The 19,850-nt window shown below is 43.9% G+C and overlaps 1 protein-coding gene across 5 annotated transcripts in view; it reads left to right on the forward strand.

Annotated features, from left to right (window-relative positions):
* Positions 1–19,850, forward strand: part of GFRA1 (GDNF family receptor alpha 1) — a 224,351-nt gene that overhangs the window by 54,874 nt on the left and 149,627 nt on the right. For 4 of the 5 annotated variants that reach the window (XM_043476412.1, XM_043476408.1, XM_043476410.1 and 1 more), the window contains one exon: positions 10,293–10,307. The exons of the other annotated variant lie outside the window; for it this stretch is intronic. In XM_043476412.1, coding sequence (XP_043332347.1) covers positions 10,293–10,307 — 15 coding nt within the window. The remainder of the gene's footprint in view (positions 1–10,292; positions 10,308–19,850) is intronic. 5 annotated transcript variants of the gene reach the window in all.

Here is a 19,850-nt window from a genome sequence, read left to right on the forward strand (position 1 = left end):
TACTCAAAAAGTAATTCAATTTAAGAGAAAACATTTTAAATGGATATAAAATACCCTGTTAGCTGGGAAGCCATACTGTTCTAGTTTATCAGCTCCATAAAGTACTAGCAGATTTGAACATAACTTTCACAGTATACAGAATGCAATCATAAAAAGTATTATTCCTAAATCTATTTTTTTATGTTCTTTCAGTAGTTAAGAGCTTTATCCTTCTGTGCTAGGAATGAGATATACTCGGGATAGAGTGTCATAAAAATGTTAGGGACTTAACTAGCTTGCAGCCCGTGCACTGCCTCCCCAACTCAGCGCCAGCTGATGGGTCACAAGTACAGAGCCTCAGATTGATGCTGGTCGCACATTCCAGAGGAAATGGAGCAGGAAGAGACTTTGGGGCTTTTGCAATTTTTTTCTTAATAACAGTGACAGGCGGAGGAGGGGGGTCTTCATTTCTAACATGGTTAAAGGTGATGGGAGCCAAGAGCAAGGAAAACAATAGAACTTTCCCTGGCCCGCATCCAGAATGGGACAGAGAATAAAAAGGAGAGAGTGATGATATAGATCATACAAGTTAAAGAACAACTTAGTATTTGGCACAGAGGGCAGGAGGTGGGGAGTGAGGCCTTGCAGTTGGTCCTTAATGACCAAGACTCACCGGGCTCTGGGCAGTGGAAAGCTGCCTGGGTACCCCTGGGGAAGCAGGAGGGGCAGGGAGATGAGTTCTGTGGCCACGTGGCTGCCTGAGCTGTCTGTGCTGTCTGGCTTTGGAGACACAGAAAACTAATCACGGCCCCTGTGTGGTGCCATCGAGGCCAGGCAGGGGCTCTGGCTGGACTCCAAGAGAGCACAGACCTGCACTCGGACAGGAAGGGGTTCCACTTAAGTGGTTTGTTGTGTTCAAACTTTTACTAATTTATTTGATGAGCAGCAGAACCCTTTCCAGGCAAATTCTTCATCAAACCCCACTGTCCTGAGCAGAGTGGTTCTCAGTTCAGCTGCCACGTGCAGTCTTAACTTTTTTAAACCCTGGACCTGCACTCCTCACACCTTAGGGCAGGGATGGGTGAGCCCGTTCCCTGGTGGCCTTGAGACATAACGGCACAGGCAATGCCAGATGGGTGAGTGGTGCCAGAAATGAAGGCCAGGCTCTGGATTTTTGGAACATCTGGTGCTCATTCCAACCCCGTAAAACTGGTGTTTGGAGATAGGATGGCAATGGATCTCTGATCTTAAAGATTAAAAATAATTGATTCATAAAATAATATTTAATAATTGCCTTAGAATCTCTTAATGGCACGTAGCTACATGATGACAAGAAGGAATTAAAATGATCATTTAATTTTAATGGATTTTCCTCTTATGATATTTTACAGTCCTGTACAAGTCACAACTGGTGATTATTTTCAGATAAGATCTCCTGGAGATGGGAATGGCTACCCATTCCAGTATTCTTGCCTAGAGAATCCCATGGACAGAGGAGCCTGGTGGGCTACAGTCCATAGGGTCGCAAGGAGTCAGACATGACTGAGTACCTAAGCACATTCCCTACATACAAGTCACAAATGATGATTATTTTCAAATAGTAGACAATCAATAAGTGTTTGTTGGCTAATAATGCTACAAGTTATAGAAGTCTATCTAAATATTAGTCACTGTGCACTTTGTATGCTTTACCTCGTTTAATCTCCAAAGCAATTTATGAGACAGCACAAAAATTAGCTATTTTTATTATCTGCATGTTGCTGATAAGAAAAACACGGTTTTGGGAGGTTAAGTAATTTGCCTAAGATCACACCGTGAGACATGAAACCAGTTCTGACTTCAGGACCTGAGCTCTTTGCTACCCTACTGCCCTATTCTGTTGCTTATTGTTATACCAACATTAAAGTCAGTTACTGAATGTCTACCGTAAGCCAGCTCCATGTGCTAAAAGTGCTTTACATATATGATCTGGGTTGTCCTTATGAAGTTTGAAAGAAATTTTATTTTCATTTTTTACATATAGAAACTGAGACTCAAAGAGGTTGAATAGTTGCCCAAGATAGCTAGGATGGTAGACCAGCAAGTATTTGAACCTGGTATTATGTGACTTTGAAGTCTATGAGCTGCATGCTGATTAAATGAGCTAATTTGACCCTCATGATACTTCTATGGTAGTATAAAAGCTTATCTCTATCAGCTGATTTTACAAGTCAGAACATAGGCTACAAGAAGCTTCACTTTGAGTTTCCACCTGGTGAGGGGCTGGGGACCCAATCTTAGGTCATGGGTTCAAGTGGCCACCATCATGCAGAGACCCGACACTGGACTGTATTTAGGAGAGAAGGTGTTAACCCTGCTTTCCCTGGGAAGATCACCTGCCATTTTTGGACCTAGACTTCTTCAATTTGAAGCTGAACTGTTCTGGAGTGCTGAGGAGACTTTGGTGAGCCCCACTTGTCAACCTTGAAAATAAATAATTTCAGTTCATTTACAGAGATTTACAGAAGTATACAGACTGAATTCTAGAAAACTCTTCAATATCTGTGCATAGAGCTTGCTGGTTTTTGAAACTTCGCGAGGGGGCAGCTCTGCTCATCTTGAAATTGACTTTGGTTAATGGTGAACTTGACCCCATCCAACGAAGTGGTGTTCATTCCAACTGCTCCCTACATCCCTTCTTTTGCTCCTGGTTAGTTAGGTCCCAGTAGCATTTACGGGGCTTTACTGTAATGGCGTTTGAAAGAGAGTGGTACTTGAAAGAGAATTTTCTTTCTGTAGTTCAAACCACAGGAGGACTCACAAGACAGCTCTCTCCCCAGGTGAGACTTCTTAAATGGGAGTTAAGTACAGGCATTTTCAAGAAACTAAACTCCCCTCATATATAATTTAACTTAGAAAAGAAAGCAAAATTCAGAGAGTAGTATGATCACATTGTTTGAGGGCTAGTAACTTTACTTCCCCCAGTCTTACGGAAGTCAGGCACACTTTCACTGTTTGGCATATCTTTAATGCTGTGGGATGTGGGCTAGATGTGATACTGTAATAATAGTGAGGATTTCTCTAACCATAGTTATGAGCTGAGCTATGGATTGAAATAGTAAATTATTCCTAGCAGACTGAATGGGCAATAAGACTGCCATCTAGTTCTCCTCATAAAACAAAGCAATAGATAAATAAAGGAGATCCAACTCACTTAACCCGCGCGGCTCTGTGCACCGCTAATTATTAACCCAGGCACAAGAGAAGGGTTCACCCAGAGTGTGGTTAAATCATTTTTAATAGAGGTAAACACGAGCCATGTGGATGAGTAGCACTCAGGCAAGTTTTTAATCAGCAACGTTTAGGAATCACCCAGCCTAATTGCCATAACTTATTAATAATAATAAATAATCTGGTCTTTTTATGGCTCCTGTCTCTGGAGGACTCAGTGCATTAAAGATCTCTGGGGTGTGAATCTCTCAGTAGCTATGGGGGAGGTGGGCAAATATCCCTGATGCTCATTCCTAACAGAAGAAAGTGGACATTGAGGCCAAGAAAGGCAAATCTGAGTTCTTTCGTTCTTACTTGCTTCTTCCTACATCTGAATCGCCAATTTATAGATGCCCTTTCATCTATCTATAGGACCAGAATGGCTCTGGTGGGGGTGGTGTCGGAGAACAGGCTTTTCTTTGTTGACGTAAATGATTGGGGTTGAGGTTTTTTCCCTTGGGAAGTGAGTATGAGCAGAGCTTTGTCTGGAGGAGTTCATTTCCTCTGCACAAGTGTCCCTGGTGTCCTTTGGGTTCAACCTGACTGTGGCTAGGCTGGGCATTGGAAACTCCCAACTCCTTACTTGTGTGATTTCCAGTTCCTGGGGGAGCAGAGAAGATGGCACAAAGTCTTATTCTCAGTCATTCTCTGTTGCTGCGGATGGGGGATGAAGAAATGTTTGTGTAAATCATCGGACTTAACCTCCCCAACACCATGGCATGAGTGTTAAAATCTCTTCAGGTCAGCTTGGTTCAAAGGTTGTAAGTGATTGACTCCCAAATAATTCTCAGTGGTTGGTTAGACTGGAAGGAGATGATTGCTCTCCAAGTTTGAGGCTGTTTAATCCTTATAAGTGACTAATCCTTTTGGGTTGGGGGTAGTGGACACGTGCACCAGAATAGAAGATGACAAAAGGTATTTCTATGGCTGATGTCCTCTGAGGTCTGCAGTTTTGGCGGGTGTAAAATGGCACAGAATCTACCTTCTTCTCACTTATTTTCCATTCTTCTGTCCATGAATCATTTGAACATGAGCCTGGATGGCTGCTTCCGTCTGGAAAAGTGAAATTTTAAAGAGGGTACCCAGACAGTTATTATTCAGAGCAAAGAGCTAAGTAATGCTAAGAATGGAATGATTTATGTCATAGAGTACAAAAGACATAAATTTGGAGTGTAAATTACAAGATAACTCATGTGCAAAATTGTTGTAATATTTATACTAGTGTTTATTAAAATTTACATTTGAATAAAAAGGTGCAAAATGTAAATGAAGCTGAGAAGTGGATTTAAAAAGAATCTGAAGTAGCTTATATGAAAATCAGGAGAGTTTTCTGGGATAAAAGATAGGAATAGTACTCTATGTAGGTTTGTCTGTTAAACCATGAAATATACAGTGGGATTGGAACGAATAAGGTCTCTAATTCCTGAATCTCTGCCTGAATTTCCTCCCTCCCTGCCCACTGATACTTTCCAGTAATTCAGATCAGTACTGAAAGCCATGGAGAGGAGGTTGAAGCTTCTGGACGGATGTCGAGGCTGGATCCGTATTTGAAAGGCTAATCTCATTTCATTGATGTTTTCAATGTTGGAAATTTTTGTCTGTATTCATTAAAGGAGAATGATAATTCTCTAATTTGTACTTTGCTACTAATAGGGATGATTTTGTGCTTCATTAAGGTTAAATGAATCTCATGTCGTCCTGGCTCAACCTTTCACGGACACCATGTGTGATCTTGGGAGAGATCGCTTCCTTCTGTGGGACTCAGTTTCTTCATCTGTAAAACAAGGGGGTGGTAGCAGACGAGTGTTGAGAGAGACCAGCCCCCTGCCCTTCCCTCCTGTGTGGGAACACACCACGCCAGGCAGTTAGGATCCACAAAGGCCATCCAGACACATAGCTCTTGTTCTCAGGAGCACGTGGTCTTCATAAATAACTAATTATAGTATGAGCTCTAATTGCAACATGTACAAGTTACTCTGGGAGCACAGAGGCGGAAAGAGCGACTTCCTTCTCTGCAGGGGTAGACTCTGAGAAACGTCACAGTGGCTGTGCCATTTGAAGGGGGAGGAGGAAGGCTTCTCCAGGTGTGCAGGCTGGTCAGAGGGTGGGTGGTTCAGACTGTGCATTGCAGAGGGTGCAGTTACCACGTGACTGTGGTAATTTAGGGAGCTGCACACGGCCCTTCTCACGGTCTCTGGACCATCAGAGCATGGGGGCTGAGTAGCTTTGTATACACTGCCATGTCAGAACTTGGGCCAGTGATGAATTACTGAGGTTAGAGAGTAATGTATGGCATGTATAAATTAAAGCAGGGTTTAAGTTTTCCTGTAATGGCACCAGTCTGGCCCATTTACATTCCAGTTGGCTTTCCTGAGTGTGAGAGAAGGGGTGGTGATTTAGCCAACTCCCTGGGAGTTGTAAGCCTGTGTTGGTCTCATCTATCCTATAGCCACTGGCCTAGGTATGCCCTGGGGAGCGTGTGTATTGCAAGTGAGTGACACCCCTTATGAGGGCACATGTGCCCCAGTGGGGGTTTCCCTGGTGGCTCAGAATCTGCCTGCAATGCAGGAGACCCAGGTTTGATCCTTGGGTCAGGAAGATCCCCTGGAGAAGTGACTAGCAATCCACTCCAGTATTCTTGCCTGGAGATTTCCATGGGCAGAGGAACCTGGAATGAAAACTGTTCTCACCGTTCTTCTCTCCTTGCAGTCTGTTTAACCCATTAAGTACATGGTTATCCACACCATTTGTGGCCCCTTGGTTCTTTGTGACCTTGTGGGTGCTGATGTTTTAGCTGAAGACTGACAGCAAATATAGATGTTGATGATATAATTCTCATTTAGTTTTTAAGATCAGATAAATTTTAAATTCAGATTGTAAATATAGGGCATGTTCATTGTTAAATTTAAAATAATACAGAAATTCTTATGTAATATTTAAAATGATCTCAGATGCAATTACCTGAAGGTTAACATTTCTGTGGCCATCATCATAGATCTCTAGAGATATACACCCATACATGCACATACACAGGCTCAGGATACATGTTCCGTGTTACTGTCTGATTTCTTTGCTCAAAAATAGTAAAAATCATCCACCATTTTAAATGGCTGAACCATAATCCATTGTATGGATGTATTGTTTTTGATTTGGTTCTCTATTGACAGGCAAATAGGCAATCTCTGTTCTTTGTCCTTTATACACAATGCTGTAATGAACATCTTTGTAGACTTTAGGTATTTGAAGACCTTTACATATTTCATTAGATGACATTCCTAGCAGTGGTGTTGTTAGGTTAAGGATGTATATTTAACTTTTCCATACATACTGTCAAACTGTCTTGTAGAAGTTTTGTACCTATTTACAACCCCGTGTTGGCTCAGATGGTAAAGATTCTACCTGCAGTTCGGGAGATCCTGGTTTGATCCCTGGGTTGGGAAGATCCCTTGGAGGAGGGCATGACAACCCACTCCAGTGTTCTTGCCTGGAGAATCTCCATGGACAGAGGAGCCTGGCAGGCTACAATCCATAGGGTTGCAAAGAGTCGGACACGACAGTATGGCACAACCCCATGATCAGGGCAGGAACTGGCTTACATCTACATGGTGGTGTCTGTATTCTTGCCAGTGCTATCCTCCATCTTTAAATTACTGGTTGAGAAAGTAGGACCAGACAGGAGTGTTTTGGGGGTGATTGGGAGTCTGTAGAAGCAGGGTGAGCCTGATGTCAAAAAGTACCTTGCAGGGGCTTCCCTGGCAGTCTAGTGTTAATACTTCACCTTCTAATGCAAGGGGTAAAGGTTCGATCCCTGGTCAGGAAACTAAGATCCCACATACCTTGTGGCCAAAAAACCCAAAGCATAAACATAAGCAATATTGTAACAGATTCAGTAAGACTTTAAAAATTGTCCACATCAAAAAACAAAAGTCTTGAAAAATGTACCTGACCTATGCATTCATGTTCACCAAAAGATAGGGACAAAACATCACAGTGGGTAATTGCCCAACAGTTGTCTTCAGAAATAATCCAAATATCCATCCTCATTAGGATGGAGAAATAAATTATGATAAAATCATAAAATCACCCAGTAGATACCCAAAGCAATCTATAGATTCAATGCAATCCCTATCAAGATACCAATGGTATTTTTCACAGAACTAGAACAAATAATTTCACAATTTGCATGGAAATACAAAAAACCTCGAATAGCCAAAGTAATCTTGAGAAAGAAGAATGGATCTGGAGGAATCAACCTGCCTAACTTCAGACTATACTACAAAGCCACAGTCATCAAGACAGTATGGTACTGGCACAAAGACAGAAATATACATCAGTGGAACAGAATAGAAAGCCCAGAGATAAATCCACGAACCTATGGACACCTTATCTTTGACAAAGGAGGCAAGAATATAAATGGAAAAAAGACAACCTCTTTAACAAGTGGTGCTGGGAAAACTGGTCAACCACTTGTAAAAGAATGAAACTAGAACACTTTCTAACACCATATACAAAAATAAACTCAAAATGGATTAAAGATCTAAATAGCCCAGAAACTATAAAACTCCTAGAAGAGAACATAGGCAAAACACTCTCTGACATAAATCACAGTAAGATCCTCTATGACCCACCTCCCAGAATATTGGAAATAAAAGCAAAACTAAACAAATGGGACCTAATGAAACTTAAAAGCTTTTGCACAACAAAGGAAACTATAAGCAAGGTGAAAAGACAGCCTTCAGATTGGGAGAAAATAATAGCAAATGAAGCAACAGACAAAGGATTAATCTCAAAAATATACAAGCAACTCCTGTAACTCAATTCCAGAAAAATAAATGACCCAATCAAAAAATGGGCCAAAGAACTAAACAGACATTTCTCCAAAGAAGACATACAGATGGCTAACAAACACATGAAAAGATGCTCAACATCACTCATTATCAGAGAAATGCAAATCAAAACCACAATGAGGTACCATTACACGCCAGTCAGGATGGCTGCTATCCAAAAGTCTACAAGCAATAAGTGCTGGAGAGGGTGTGGAGAAAAGGGAACCCTCTTACACTGTTGGTGGGAATGCAAACTAGTACAGCAGCTATGGAGAACAGTGTGGAGATTTCTTAAAAAACTGGAAACAGAACTGCCATATGACCCAGCAATCCCACTTCTGGGCATACACACTGAGGAAACCAGATCTGAAAGAGACATGTGCACCTCAGTGTTCATTGCAGCACTGTTTATAATAGCCAGGCCATGGAAGCAACCTAGATGCCCATCAGCAGATGAATGGATAAGGAAGCTGTGGTACATATACACCATGGAATATTATTCAGCCATTAAAAAGAATTCATTTGAGTCAGTTCTAATGAGATGGATGAAACTGGAGCCCATCATACAGAGTGAAGTAAGCCAGAAAGATAAAGACCAATACAGTATACTAACACATCACATAAATATGGAATTTAGAAAGATGATAATGATAACCCTATATGCAAAACAGAAAAAGAGACACAGATGTTCAGAACAGACTTTTGGACTCTGTGGGAGAAGGCGAGGGTGGGATGTTTCGAGAGAACAGCATCAAAACATGTATATTATCAAGGGTGAAACAGATCATCAGCCCAGGTGGGATGCATGAGACAAGTGCTCGGGCCTGGTGCACTGGGAAGACCCAGAGGGAACAGGTGGAGAGGGAGGTGGGAGGGGGGATCGGGATGGGGAATACATGTAAATCCATGGCTGATTCATGTCAATATATGGCAAAAACCACTACAATATTGTAAAGTAATTAGCCTCCAACTAATAAAAATAAATGGAAAAAAAAATAACCCAAATCACCCAGTAGAATACTACCTAGCAGTGAGAATGAATGACCTACTACATGCCACAGCATGGATGACTCCCACAATCACTGTAGAGGAAAGAAGGCAGACAGAACAAATTCATACTGGATTAATCCATTTAGATAAAGCCTGTTGGCTCAACAGGTAAAGAACCTGCCTGCAATGCAGGAGATGTGGGTTCAATCCCTGGGTCGGGAAGATCCCCTGCAGGAGGAGGCCATGGCAGCCCACTCCAATTTTCTCGCCTAGAGAATCTCATGGAGAGAGGAGCCTGGTGGGCTTTGGTCACAAAGAGCTGAACATGACTGAAGTGAGTGAGCCCAGAGCCCAGAAGTATGCCTAGTGGTTACTGTTGGCGGGCGTTAGCCAGTGCTTGTTAATTTGTGCTTTTTGCTAATATGTGTGTTTTTAGATGCCAGACCTAGTGCTTGGCATATAATAGCCTCTCAAATATTTGTTGAAAAAGGTGAATTAGTATTTTTTTCAACTTGTCACAGATTTTGACTTCAGGTTTAATATGAAGACCTGGTGTTATTAGTTGTGAGTTATTAGTGGCGAATTCATACAGATTTCCTACTTATTATGATTTAAATATGGAACTTTAGTAGAGTCATGGGCCTTTCCTCTGTTTATCCTGTTGTGTGCCATTGTCACTTCTGTTGTTGTTTATAAACCAGCCTGGCAGCTTGGTAGTAGGCAAGAAGATGGTTTGTGGAATCAAGACAGATTTGAGTTCAATCCTGAGCTCATTGTTTATTCCTCTGTGGTCTCGGATCAGTTTCTCAACCATCTAGAAGCTCAGTTTCCCTATCTATAAAGTAAGGATAATATTGCACCTTGCCTCACAGGGTTGTAGTGAAAATAATAATATTAACATGAATAGCAACTGGCAGCTTTTGTTTACAATGTCCTGGGCACCAATCTAAGACTTTAAAACATAGGACACAGTTTGTTTAATCTTTCCAATGCAAATGTATTTGTGGTTTAGGAATCTGTAAGCCACAGGGTTAGTAACCATCGAGCCAGGATTTAAACCCACGTAATTCCCTTCCAGAGCTCAAGCTTTTAACCATTGCCTCTGAGTAGAGGAAATACTGTACAAGAGTCATACACAGTCAGTGTATGTTAGCTATCATGCTCATCACTGTCACTTGCAACACAGTTATTAATTTTTTTCTCCTTTCTCTCTCCCTTTTTCCTCCTGTTTTTCTTTCCTCCTGGCAGATGTTTTCCAGCAAGGTAAGCTCATTGCCTCTTGCCTGCTTTTCTATTGCTTGTGCTCTTTTGGGAAAGAGTATCACCTGTGTGCAGAGGGTCATGGGGCTTTCCATCCTTCTGTGGACATGCCGCAGGGACTCTAGGAGAGACGTACCATGAGGAGGATGGCCCAGGGTGGCCTGAAGTGCCATCAGCCTTCCAGAGCCTCTGCTGTCCAGCCTCTGCCGTTCCTCTGGACCTTGTTTGGGGGTAGAACGAGGACTAGACAGCTGGGGCAGGGACAGTGGGGACGGGTTCACGGCCGGGCACCTATCCGAGGGCAGGGCTGCTGTGGGCTTGTGAGACAGGTGGGGAGCAGGTGTCTCTGGAGGGGATCAGGTGGAGGCCCCTGTTTCTCGGAGCTCCTGCATCAAGGCCAGCTGCTGGTTGGCCAGGTCTCCACATGCCACCTCCACCCGGGGGCTTCTCTGCCAAGCAAAGCTGTCTGGGAGGTGTGGGCAAGACCATGGCTGGCCAGTCACTTGTGCCCTTCAACCCCGGGGGACCTCACAATCCTTCCAGTTGGGCCAGTGACTGAGAGGAACCCGGCAAGGGTGTGCAGTGTCTTTATATTTTTCCAGTCAAGTTTATAGGCTCAGGGGAGCTGGAGAAGGAAAGCGTAGCCTAGACTGTGTCCTTCTGGTGCATGTTTAAGTCCCCACTCAGGATACATAGCTTTTGCGCTCTGTGAGACTTGCGGGCATGGCCTTACCAAACCCACTAGATACACATTCGGGGCAACTGCCTCTTTCCGTTTTTCATCACCATCTGAGACTACTGGGAGAAAGTGGACAGTCCGAATTGTATATATATTTAAGGTGGGAAGCGTGTGTATCCCACGCCTGACACTTCATTCTCGAGTCCCAGGCTGCCTTAGGATAAAAGAGACTGGTGTAAAAAAAAAAAAATTCAGGCATCCCATAAGTAGCTTCCAAATAATTTTATGGGCTGGATATTTTCTCAATGATTATTTTACCCCAAACATGCAGCGTGTGATGGAGAAGGTCTGTCTGCTTTCTCTGATCGAAGCGCAGTTGTGGGTAACAATGAAGGGACTTGTGTTGTCTTTTAAGTGTGTGGAGTCATAGACCTACTTTTATAAATAATTCATAAATCTAAACCAGCCAGAAGTAATAAGTTCCATTTGGCTGGAGACGAAGCGATGGGCAAAATTGAGAAGGTGCCACGACTGTGGGTGTAAAGCATGTGCTAACGTCAGGGTCCTGGCTACGGTGTGTTTTCTTCCTTGACACATTGAGGGTTCAATGACATGCTGTGGGAGGCAGTTTGTTGTTTTTTTTTTTCCTATGAATTAGAGAGCCAAGCTCTCCCCAATGCCAAACTACATGTCTTCTTTTGAGACATAAAATGTGCGAGTTTGGAAAAGTCTTGCTGGAGCCAGTGTGCCGAGGCCCCTGGAGGATGGAGAGAGAAAAGGTTGGTATCAGATCTGGCTTTTCTACCCATAACCATGAGCATTCAGTTATTGTAGTCAGTATAAAAAGTGGCTTATCAGACTGCTCATGTCAGGTTTACCTCCTTTTTTAATCAGTCACACCATTCCATTGATGGGATTTGACTGTCGGTAACAATGATATGCAGAGCAAAACTTATATAATCACCTGCAAATCATGGACTATTGAGACTTAATAGGATCTTCCAGAGACAGAAGCTGCTAGCTACCCCTGGCCCCGTGAGATAGTACTAGGATTACAGATGGGGAGAACTGAACTTGCTTTTGTGAATTATTTACATGGCTCTGGCCTTGCAGGACCGTTTCATACAGAGGGACATTCTCTGAAATGATGGCCAAGAACTCACCAGCTGGTTCCCCTCCTTACCTCTGCTTCTGGCCATTCCGCCTGTGAAATGACTGCTCAGTAAAATGTGACAGTAAGAATGTGTCAGTGACAGTAACCTCAGAAAAAGACAAAGCTTCTGCGTCTTGCAGACAGTGTCTGCAACGTGACTGCACAGTATCTTCTTGGGGCGGGGGCGGGGGTGGGTGGGGGGTGGGTGCGCGGAAACTCTGCTACCAGAATTGTGCCATTAACTTGAAACACAGGAGCCATGGAGTGTGCTAGAAATAAACAGCAGAAAACTGTGGTTTTAGATAAACAGAATCCACAGGGCCGTTTCTGCCGCCCGTCCACACGAGGCAGCTGTGAGTGGCTCTGGGCGGACCATGCTGTGGGCATCAGGCCTGGCTTGCTTTGGTTTACCCAGGGACTGAAGGGCAGCTGGGTTGGGGGATGCTGGTTTGCAAAAATGTACTCTCGGCCGTGAGTGAGTGAGGTCTCTACCTGGAGGGATCCTTGCGTGTTGGGGCTGCCGTGCGCTAGGGCTGGCAGAAGAGGGAAGCAGGCTTGCAAGTTGACAACATCAGATGTTCTCAGAGGAAACCGAAGTTTTTTCCTCTGGATAGCATTACCTTTTATTTCACTACAGGTCAGTCTTGTTATAGCGGGTGACAGTGCGGCAGCTACTGCGGTCTTTCTCTGCTGGTACCGCGGTGTGTGCACGTGGGAGCCGATTCCTACCCTCAGAGCCATTCCTGAGCTCGTCTCAGTTCTTTCATCTGTAAATGCCACTTGCTGTGACGGTTAGACCACAGGGCCCAAGGACCATCAGGGACCAGTGGGTCTGCAGCTGGGCCTTCCGTGTGTAGGAGTCCTGGGGACCATGGGGCCACATTTTCAAAGAGCATTAATTGACCCACATTCTCCGGTATCCACAGAGCTCATGAGCCATTGGATGGCTCTCAGGAATTCTGAAGAGCCACAGAATTGCTCTTCACAACATCAAACGCAATTGAAAATGCTGTACGTGCGCATGTGTCTAGAATCTCGAGTTTTAGGGCACTTTTATACCGATCCCTTAATAATGAAGTCAAGACTACACATGCACACACACACCGCACAGCTCATTTGAAGTTACTGAAGCACCTTTGAATGCTCATCCATGGGCTCAACCTTGATTCTGAAATTGAACAGAAACTGAGTGGCTTGGAAATGAGAACACCACCACTCAGCTGGGCATTTGAAAGCATCAGCAGGCACCATATAAAGATTTCACCATTGAGTTAATTCTCTGCTCAGTGAACTGAAGTCCTTGATAGACTCTGTGCCTGAAGAGGCATAGCCTTCCCTCCTCCTTGGTTCTCACCTGGAGCTGGGATCTTGCTATTAGAGAGCGTTTTCTTCCAGCTCAAGTAATTTTTGATACCTTTCAAACATAATGCACTTGTTTATTTTGTAACCGGTTACTGTGTGCCAGGCACTTTCTATGAGGATAAAGGAGTGACTGAGACAGCGAAGTCCCCTGTTCTCATGGAACTCATGGTCGAGCTTGGGGAACATTTGATGCCAGCCATGCAAATTAATAAACTAGGTAAATTTCAAGAGGGATACAAGAAGTGAGGGCTTCTCTAGTAGCTCAGCTGGTAAAGAATTTGCTTGCAACACAGGAGACACCATTTCGATTCCTGGGTTGGGAAGATCCCCTGGAGAACGGATGAGCTACCCACTTCAGTATTCTTGGGCTTGCCCTGATGGCTCACATGTAAAAAATCCGCCTGCAACATAGGAGACCTGGGTTCAGTCTCTGGGTTGGGAAGATCCCCTGGAGGAGGGCATGCAACCCACTCCAGTATTCTTGGCTGGAGAATCCCCATGGACAGAGGAGCCTGGCGGGCTGCAGTCCATGGGGTTGCAAAGAGTTGACCATGACTGAGCGACTAAGCACAGCACAGCACAAGCAGTGAAGAAAATATCACGGATGGTTCTCTAGGGGCTCGGAGGGCCAGGGATGTTACATGGGGGTGGCCAGAGAGCGACAAGGAAGACCAGCTATTGGAGAATTTGGGGACCAGCAAGAAAACTTACAAGGGAGGGGTCTGGTGGGCAGGAATGCCCCCCGTGTTCCAGAATCAGAAGGAAGCTGGCATGAGAGAGGAAGTTGTATGAAATGAGCAAGGAGAGGAGGGCAGGCTAGGGGTCAAAGGAAGGAAGTCCATGGTGGTAGTGGTGAGATTTAAGTAGAAGAGTTGCATGGTCTTAGTTACATTTCAAAGCACCGTGCTGACTGCTGTGAAAATGCACAAGAACAGCATGTGAGAAGTCAAAACCAGAACCAAGACTGAGTGCCGAGCAGACTCCGGCCCGGCTGAGATGGGACCCTGCCCTCAGGCCCTAGTGGCTTCTTTGAGGAAGTGTGGTGGTTAGTGGGAACTTCCTACCCAGCCAGCTCACCTCTGCTGAGCACGATATTTTGTGCCTGTGTGGAGTCTTGTGCCATGACTTAAGGCTGGCAAATTATACTCATCAAAGACATCAACAGAATATTCTTCGGTGTGTGTTCAGATTGTAAAAAGCCACTTTTCTCCAGTACATACATATGTCTTCATCATCTGTATTCAGTTCAGTTCAGTCGCTCAGTCGTGTCTGACTCTTTGTGACCCCATGAACCGCAGCACACCAGGCCTCCTTGTCCATCACCAACTCCCGGAGTCCACCCAGACCCATGTCCCATTGAGTCAGTGATGCCATCCAACCATCTCATCCTCTGTTCTCCCCTTCTCCTCCTGCCCTCAATCTTTCCCAGCATCAGGGTCTTTTCCAATGAGTCAACTCTCCGCATCAGGTGGCCAAAGTATTGGAGTTTCAGCTTCAACATCAGTCCTTCCAATGAACACCCAGGACTGATCTCCTTTAGGATGGACTGGTTGGATCTCCTTGCAGTCCAAGGGACTCTCAAGAGTCTTCTCCAACACCATAGTTCAAAAGCATGAATTCTTCTGCACTCAGCTTTCCTTATAGTCCAACTCTCACATCCATACATGACCACTGGAAAAACCATAGCCTTGACTAGATGGACCTTTGTTGGCAAAGTACTATCTCTGCTTTTCAATATGCTGTCCAGGTTGGTCATAACTTTCCTTCCAAGGAGTAAGCGCCTTTTAATTTCATGGCTGCAGTCACCATCTGCAGTGATTTTGGAGCCCAGAAAAATAAAGTTAGCCATTGTTTCCACTGTTTCCCCATCTATTTACATATATATTCTTAATGTATGTGCTTCCCTGGTGGCTCAGATGGTAAGGAATCTGCCTGCAATGCAGGAGACCTGGGTTCGATCCCTGGGTTGGGAAGATCCCCTGGAGGAGGGCATGGCAATCTACTCCAGTAGTCTTACCTGGAGAGTCCCCCTGGACAGAGGAGCCTGGCAGGTTACAGTCGATGGGGTTGCAAAGAATCGAACATGACTGAACAACTAAGTACAGCACATTAATGTGTGTGTGTGTGTGTGCGTGCGCGCGTGTGTGCATGTGCGTGTGTGTATGTGCACACATGTGTGCATGTGTGTGCATTTGCGTGTGTGTGTTTGTGTGTGTGTGTGTGCTGCCTTTGTTGAGGAGGTGGGCCAATTGCTTTGCCCTACAGCCTCGGTTTTCCCATCTGTAAAATGAGAGCATTGGGGAGATCCCTGACCCAACGTGGCTTCCTGCTAATGCTCTGTCTTAAGAAGTTTTAAGTGAACTTGAGTTAATAAGAGTACAAAAATGTCCCATGCTGCAGATTCTGAGTATTGTCCAGAGAACATGAGTGAAAAGAGAGGTTGAGGATGAGGTGGCTGAGAATTAAGGTGAAAAGAAACTTGGTTGCAGAAGTGTCACTACTCTGAAGGCCTTTTGGAAACATCAGTTCTTTCCTTTGCATGTTAATAATGGAATTCACACTGGATGGCATTGCTTTTACTAATCTGAAAAGAACAATAAATCATAGTTTGCTTTCTGGCAGCCCAGCTCAGCTCGTTAATTGTTGAGGTGGGTTTGTGGTGACAGTGACCACTGCCATTTATAATGTGCTTGACTTAAGCTCTTTTGCATTTTTCAAATGTGTTGGTCTCATTGCTGGAGTTGGATCTTAGGTTTTTCCCAACCACTTCAGAAAACCCATCTATTATAAAACTCTGACCCTTTAGCCATGAATTATGGTCCCCCTGGTAACATTATACATTATGAAATATTGTTTTCTTTATGAATGTGGGATTTGGGTGAATAAATTAAATCTATTGTTACCACCTCCAGGGAAAAACTCCAAGTTGTCATATGATGCTAACTAGTAAATGAGAAAAATGCGTGAACATTCTTACGGTGGAAAGTGGCTGGTTCCCTGGTCACACTTCTCTATGCTAATATTTATGGTGTATATATATCATCCCCCTTTCTGTTCAGAGTCAGTAGAATATTCCGAGTCATGTAGGACATGCATTCATCTTTCCAGCACAAACTGAACATTACCATTTAATTTCATGTAGATTCACTTTGTGTGAGTGTGTTGTGTAGGAAAATGATAGGAATATTTAAATAATCACATTCTCTGAGATGCTTTATAACATTTTGCGTGGGCTGTTCAAGGTGGTCTGTTCCCTGCCAACTGGCCTAGTGTAATGCTTTTCCTTGTAGCAGATTCTCTGTGTCCTCACTCCAATCCTGAAGTATGAGTTTCAGGTGAGGTCTCAGAGTCTCTCCTCCCAGTTACTTGAGTTTCACAATTGCCAGATCAATGAAAGGGGGTAAGTTTTGTTGTTGAGATGGTTGCTAATAACAAGAGGAATTTTTCTTTTGTAAATTTTATCTTACTGGAATGATAATAATAATGATGATGGTACCACCAATATTTGTCCACCTCTTGTATCCCAGGCATTGGGACAGTTGCTTTGTACACATTTTCTCATTGAATCTGTCCCCGTATTTTTCGAAGTAGGTTTTATAACCAATAATCCCACTTTACAGGGGAGAAAACTGAAGCACAGAGTAGAATCCATCTAGTGATGTTTATATAAGTCATGAGTAATAGAGCCAGGATTTTATTTTATTTTGTGGGTTCGAATCCAACCAGTCAATTTTATTTTATTTTTTTCCTTTCCTCTTTTTCCGACTTTTTCTTAAAGGCTCCTACCCTTCTCCCCCTACCCTATCTCAGTGTTTTCTAGCTGGTTTCAGTTCCAACCTCAGCCTCTGTTCTGCTCTCTTCTTCTCTTACCTGTCTGCCCCCGGGGGCTTGGGCGGAGGCGGGCAGGACTGGGAGTGGGAGACAGAAGGGGAGGGCAAGTGGATGTGAATGCTGAGATAAAGGCAGGTCTCTGGCTCCTGGACACCTGGGGATTTAATAACCACTTTATACTATGCACTAGGGACTCAGGAAAGGACTGGGGCTGGACTGGGGGCAGAGGGTACAATCCTAGACACAAGGGGATGGGCGCAGGGAGAAGGGACAGGGACCAGGGAAATATATATTTATTTATTTTGGTTGAAAGACCTTATTCTACAGTAAAGTTTTAGATTTTCTGAAAAACTGTGAAGCTAGAGAGTCACCATATGCCCTGCATCCCGTTTCCCCATTACTAACATCTTACATTAACGTGGTTCATTTGTTACAACTAATGACCCAATATTGATCCATTATTATTAGCTAAACTCCATGGCTTATTCAGATTCCCTTGCATAAGTGCATGCGTGCATGATCAGTCACTCAGTTGTGTCTGATTCTTTGCAACCCCATAGACTGTAGCCTTCCAGGCTCCTGTTTATATGTAATTTTTCAGGCAAGAATACTGGAGTGGGTTGCGTTTCCTCCTCCAGGGGATCTTACCAACCCAGGGGTTGAACCTGCATCTCCTTTGTCTCCTGCAGTGGCAGGTGGATTCTTTACCACTGCACCACCTGGGAAGCCCATTCATATTCCCTTAGTTTTTGCCTAATGTTCCATCTCTTTTCTGGGATCCTATCCAAGACATCACATTACTTTTAGTAGCCATGTCTTCTTAGGCGCCTCTTGGCTCTGACAGTTTCTAAGACTTACCTTGTTTTTGATGACCTTGACAGTGTTGAGGAGTCCTGGTGTTTTCAGGAGTCTCTGTTGTAGATGTCCCTCTCTGGGAATTTGAATAATGTTTTTCTCATGATTAGACTGAGATTATGGGTTTGGGGGAAGATCACAGAGGTAAAGCTCCATTTGCCTGACTTCATATCAAAGGCATTTCCTGTCAACATGATCTATGACTCTTGATGTTGATCTTGAACACCTGGCTGAATTAGTGTTTGTCAAGTTTTTCCACTGCAAAGTTACTTTCCGACTCCTTTCCACACTGTACTCTTTGGAAGGAAATCTATGCATAGCCTACTCTTAGGGAAAGTGCAGAGTTATGTTCCATCTCATTATGCAGAGGCTAGCTACTCAAGTTATTTTTCTACAAGGGAGATTTGGTTCCTGTGCTTCATTCAGTCATATATTTAGATCAATATGGACTTATGATTATTTATTTTATTTTGTTGTTGTCATTTAGTTGCTAAGTTGTGCCTGACTTTTTGCAAGTCCATGGGCTGTAACCTGCCGGGCTCCTCTGTCCATGGGGTTTCCCAGGCAAAAATACCAGAGTGGGTTGCCATTTCCTTCTCCAGGGGATCTTCTTGACCCAGGGATCCAACTCACAACTCCTGCACTGGCAAAGGATTCTTTATTCTATGTGATAGTTGCTCAGTTGTGTCCGATTCTTTGCGACGCCATGGACTGTAGCTCACCAGGCTCCTCTCCTCATAGAATTTTATCCTATACCTTGGGTTACAGTGTAATTCATATTTTATTTACTTTCTTGGCTTGTCCATTGGAAGCTTTCAGTGGACTCCTTGTGTCCCTTTGACATATCACTGGCAATTATTTTTTGAGGCCTTCTGCAATACTTTCTGATACTATAAGATGCTTTAGGCTCATCTTGTATATTTCCCATCCCTGTCCTTGATTCAGCCATTTCCTAAAGGAGCCCTGCTTCCTTTTTTTGGAGAATGATGTTAGAAACCAAGATCTAGGTGCGGGGTATGCTTATTGTTATTGGGGTGTCATTTCTTTTAGACCCTCTCAGTTGACAGAGCAAAAAAGGCATGTGTGTGTATTCTAACCCATGTATATATGCCTGTCTGTTTCTATATACAACCACTTGTATCTGTATTAAGTGTGAGCTCTTACTGGTGTGTCTAGCTCTCATCATTACCACATGGATCATTCTAGGCTTCTCCTCTTACTTATATGCACATTCCCACTCCCAAGGTGAGACACTTGAGCCAGGGTTTTCAACGCAGGACGTCTGACTTCAGGTTTTACAATACACTGCCATGATTCCCGCTGAAGGACTTTCTTCTATTCCTGGTGAAGCGCAGTCACAGATCCTTGACCTTTCCTAGGCTTAACAGGACCACCCAGATGCAGAGGGGTGAGTTTATTAGGTACCTATCTATGTCAGTTCCGGCTGTTGTAACAAAATGCCATAAACTGGGGAGTGGGGTGGGGTGTCAAATAGCAAACACTTATTTCTCATGGTTCTGGAGCCTGAAAGTATGAAATCAAGTTGCTGGTAGATTCCGTGTCTGCTGCGGGCTGGTTTCCTGATCTGGAGAAAGTTGTCTTTTCTCTGTGTCCCCAGGAAGCAGGAGGGAATGAGCTCTCTGGCCCATGCTGATGCCTCCAATGT

This window comes from Cervus canadensis, chromosome 8 (assembly GCF_019320065.1).
Source record: "Cervus canadensis isolate Bull #8, Minnesota chromosome 8, ASM1932006v1, whole genome shotgun sequence".
Classification (NCBI taxonomy): Eukaryota; Metazoa; Chordata; class Mammalia; order Artiodactyla; family Cervidae; genus Cervus; species Cervus canadensis.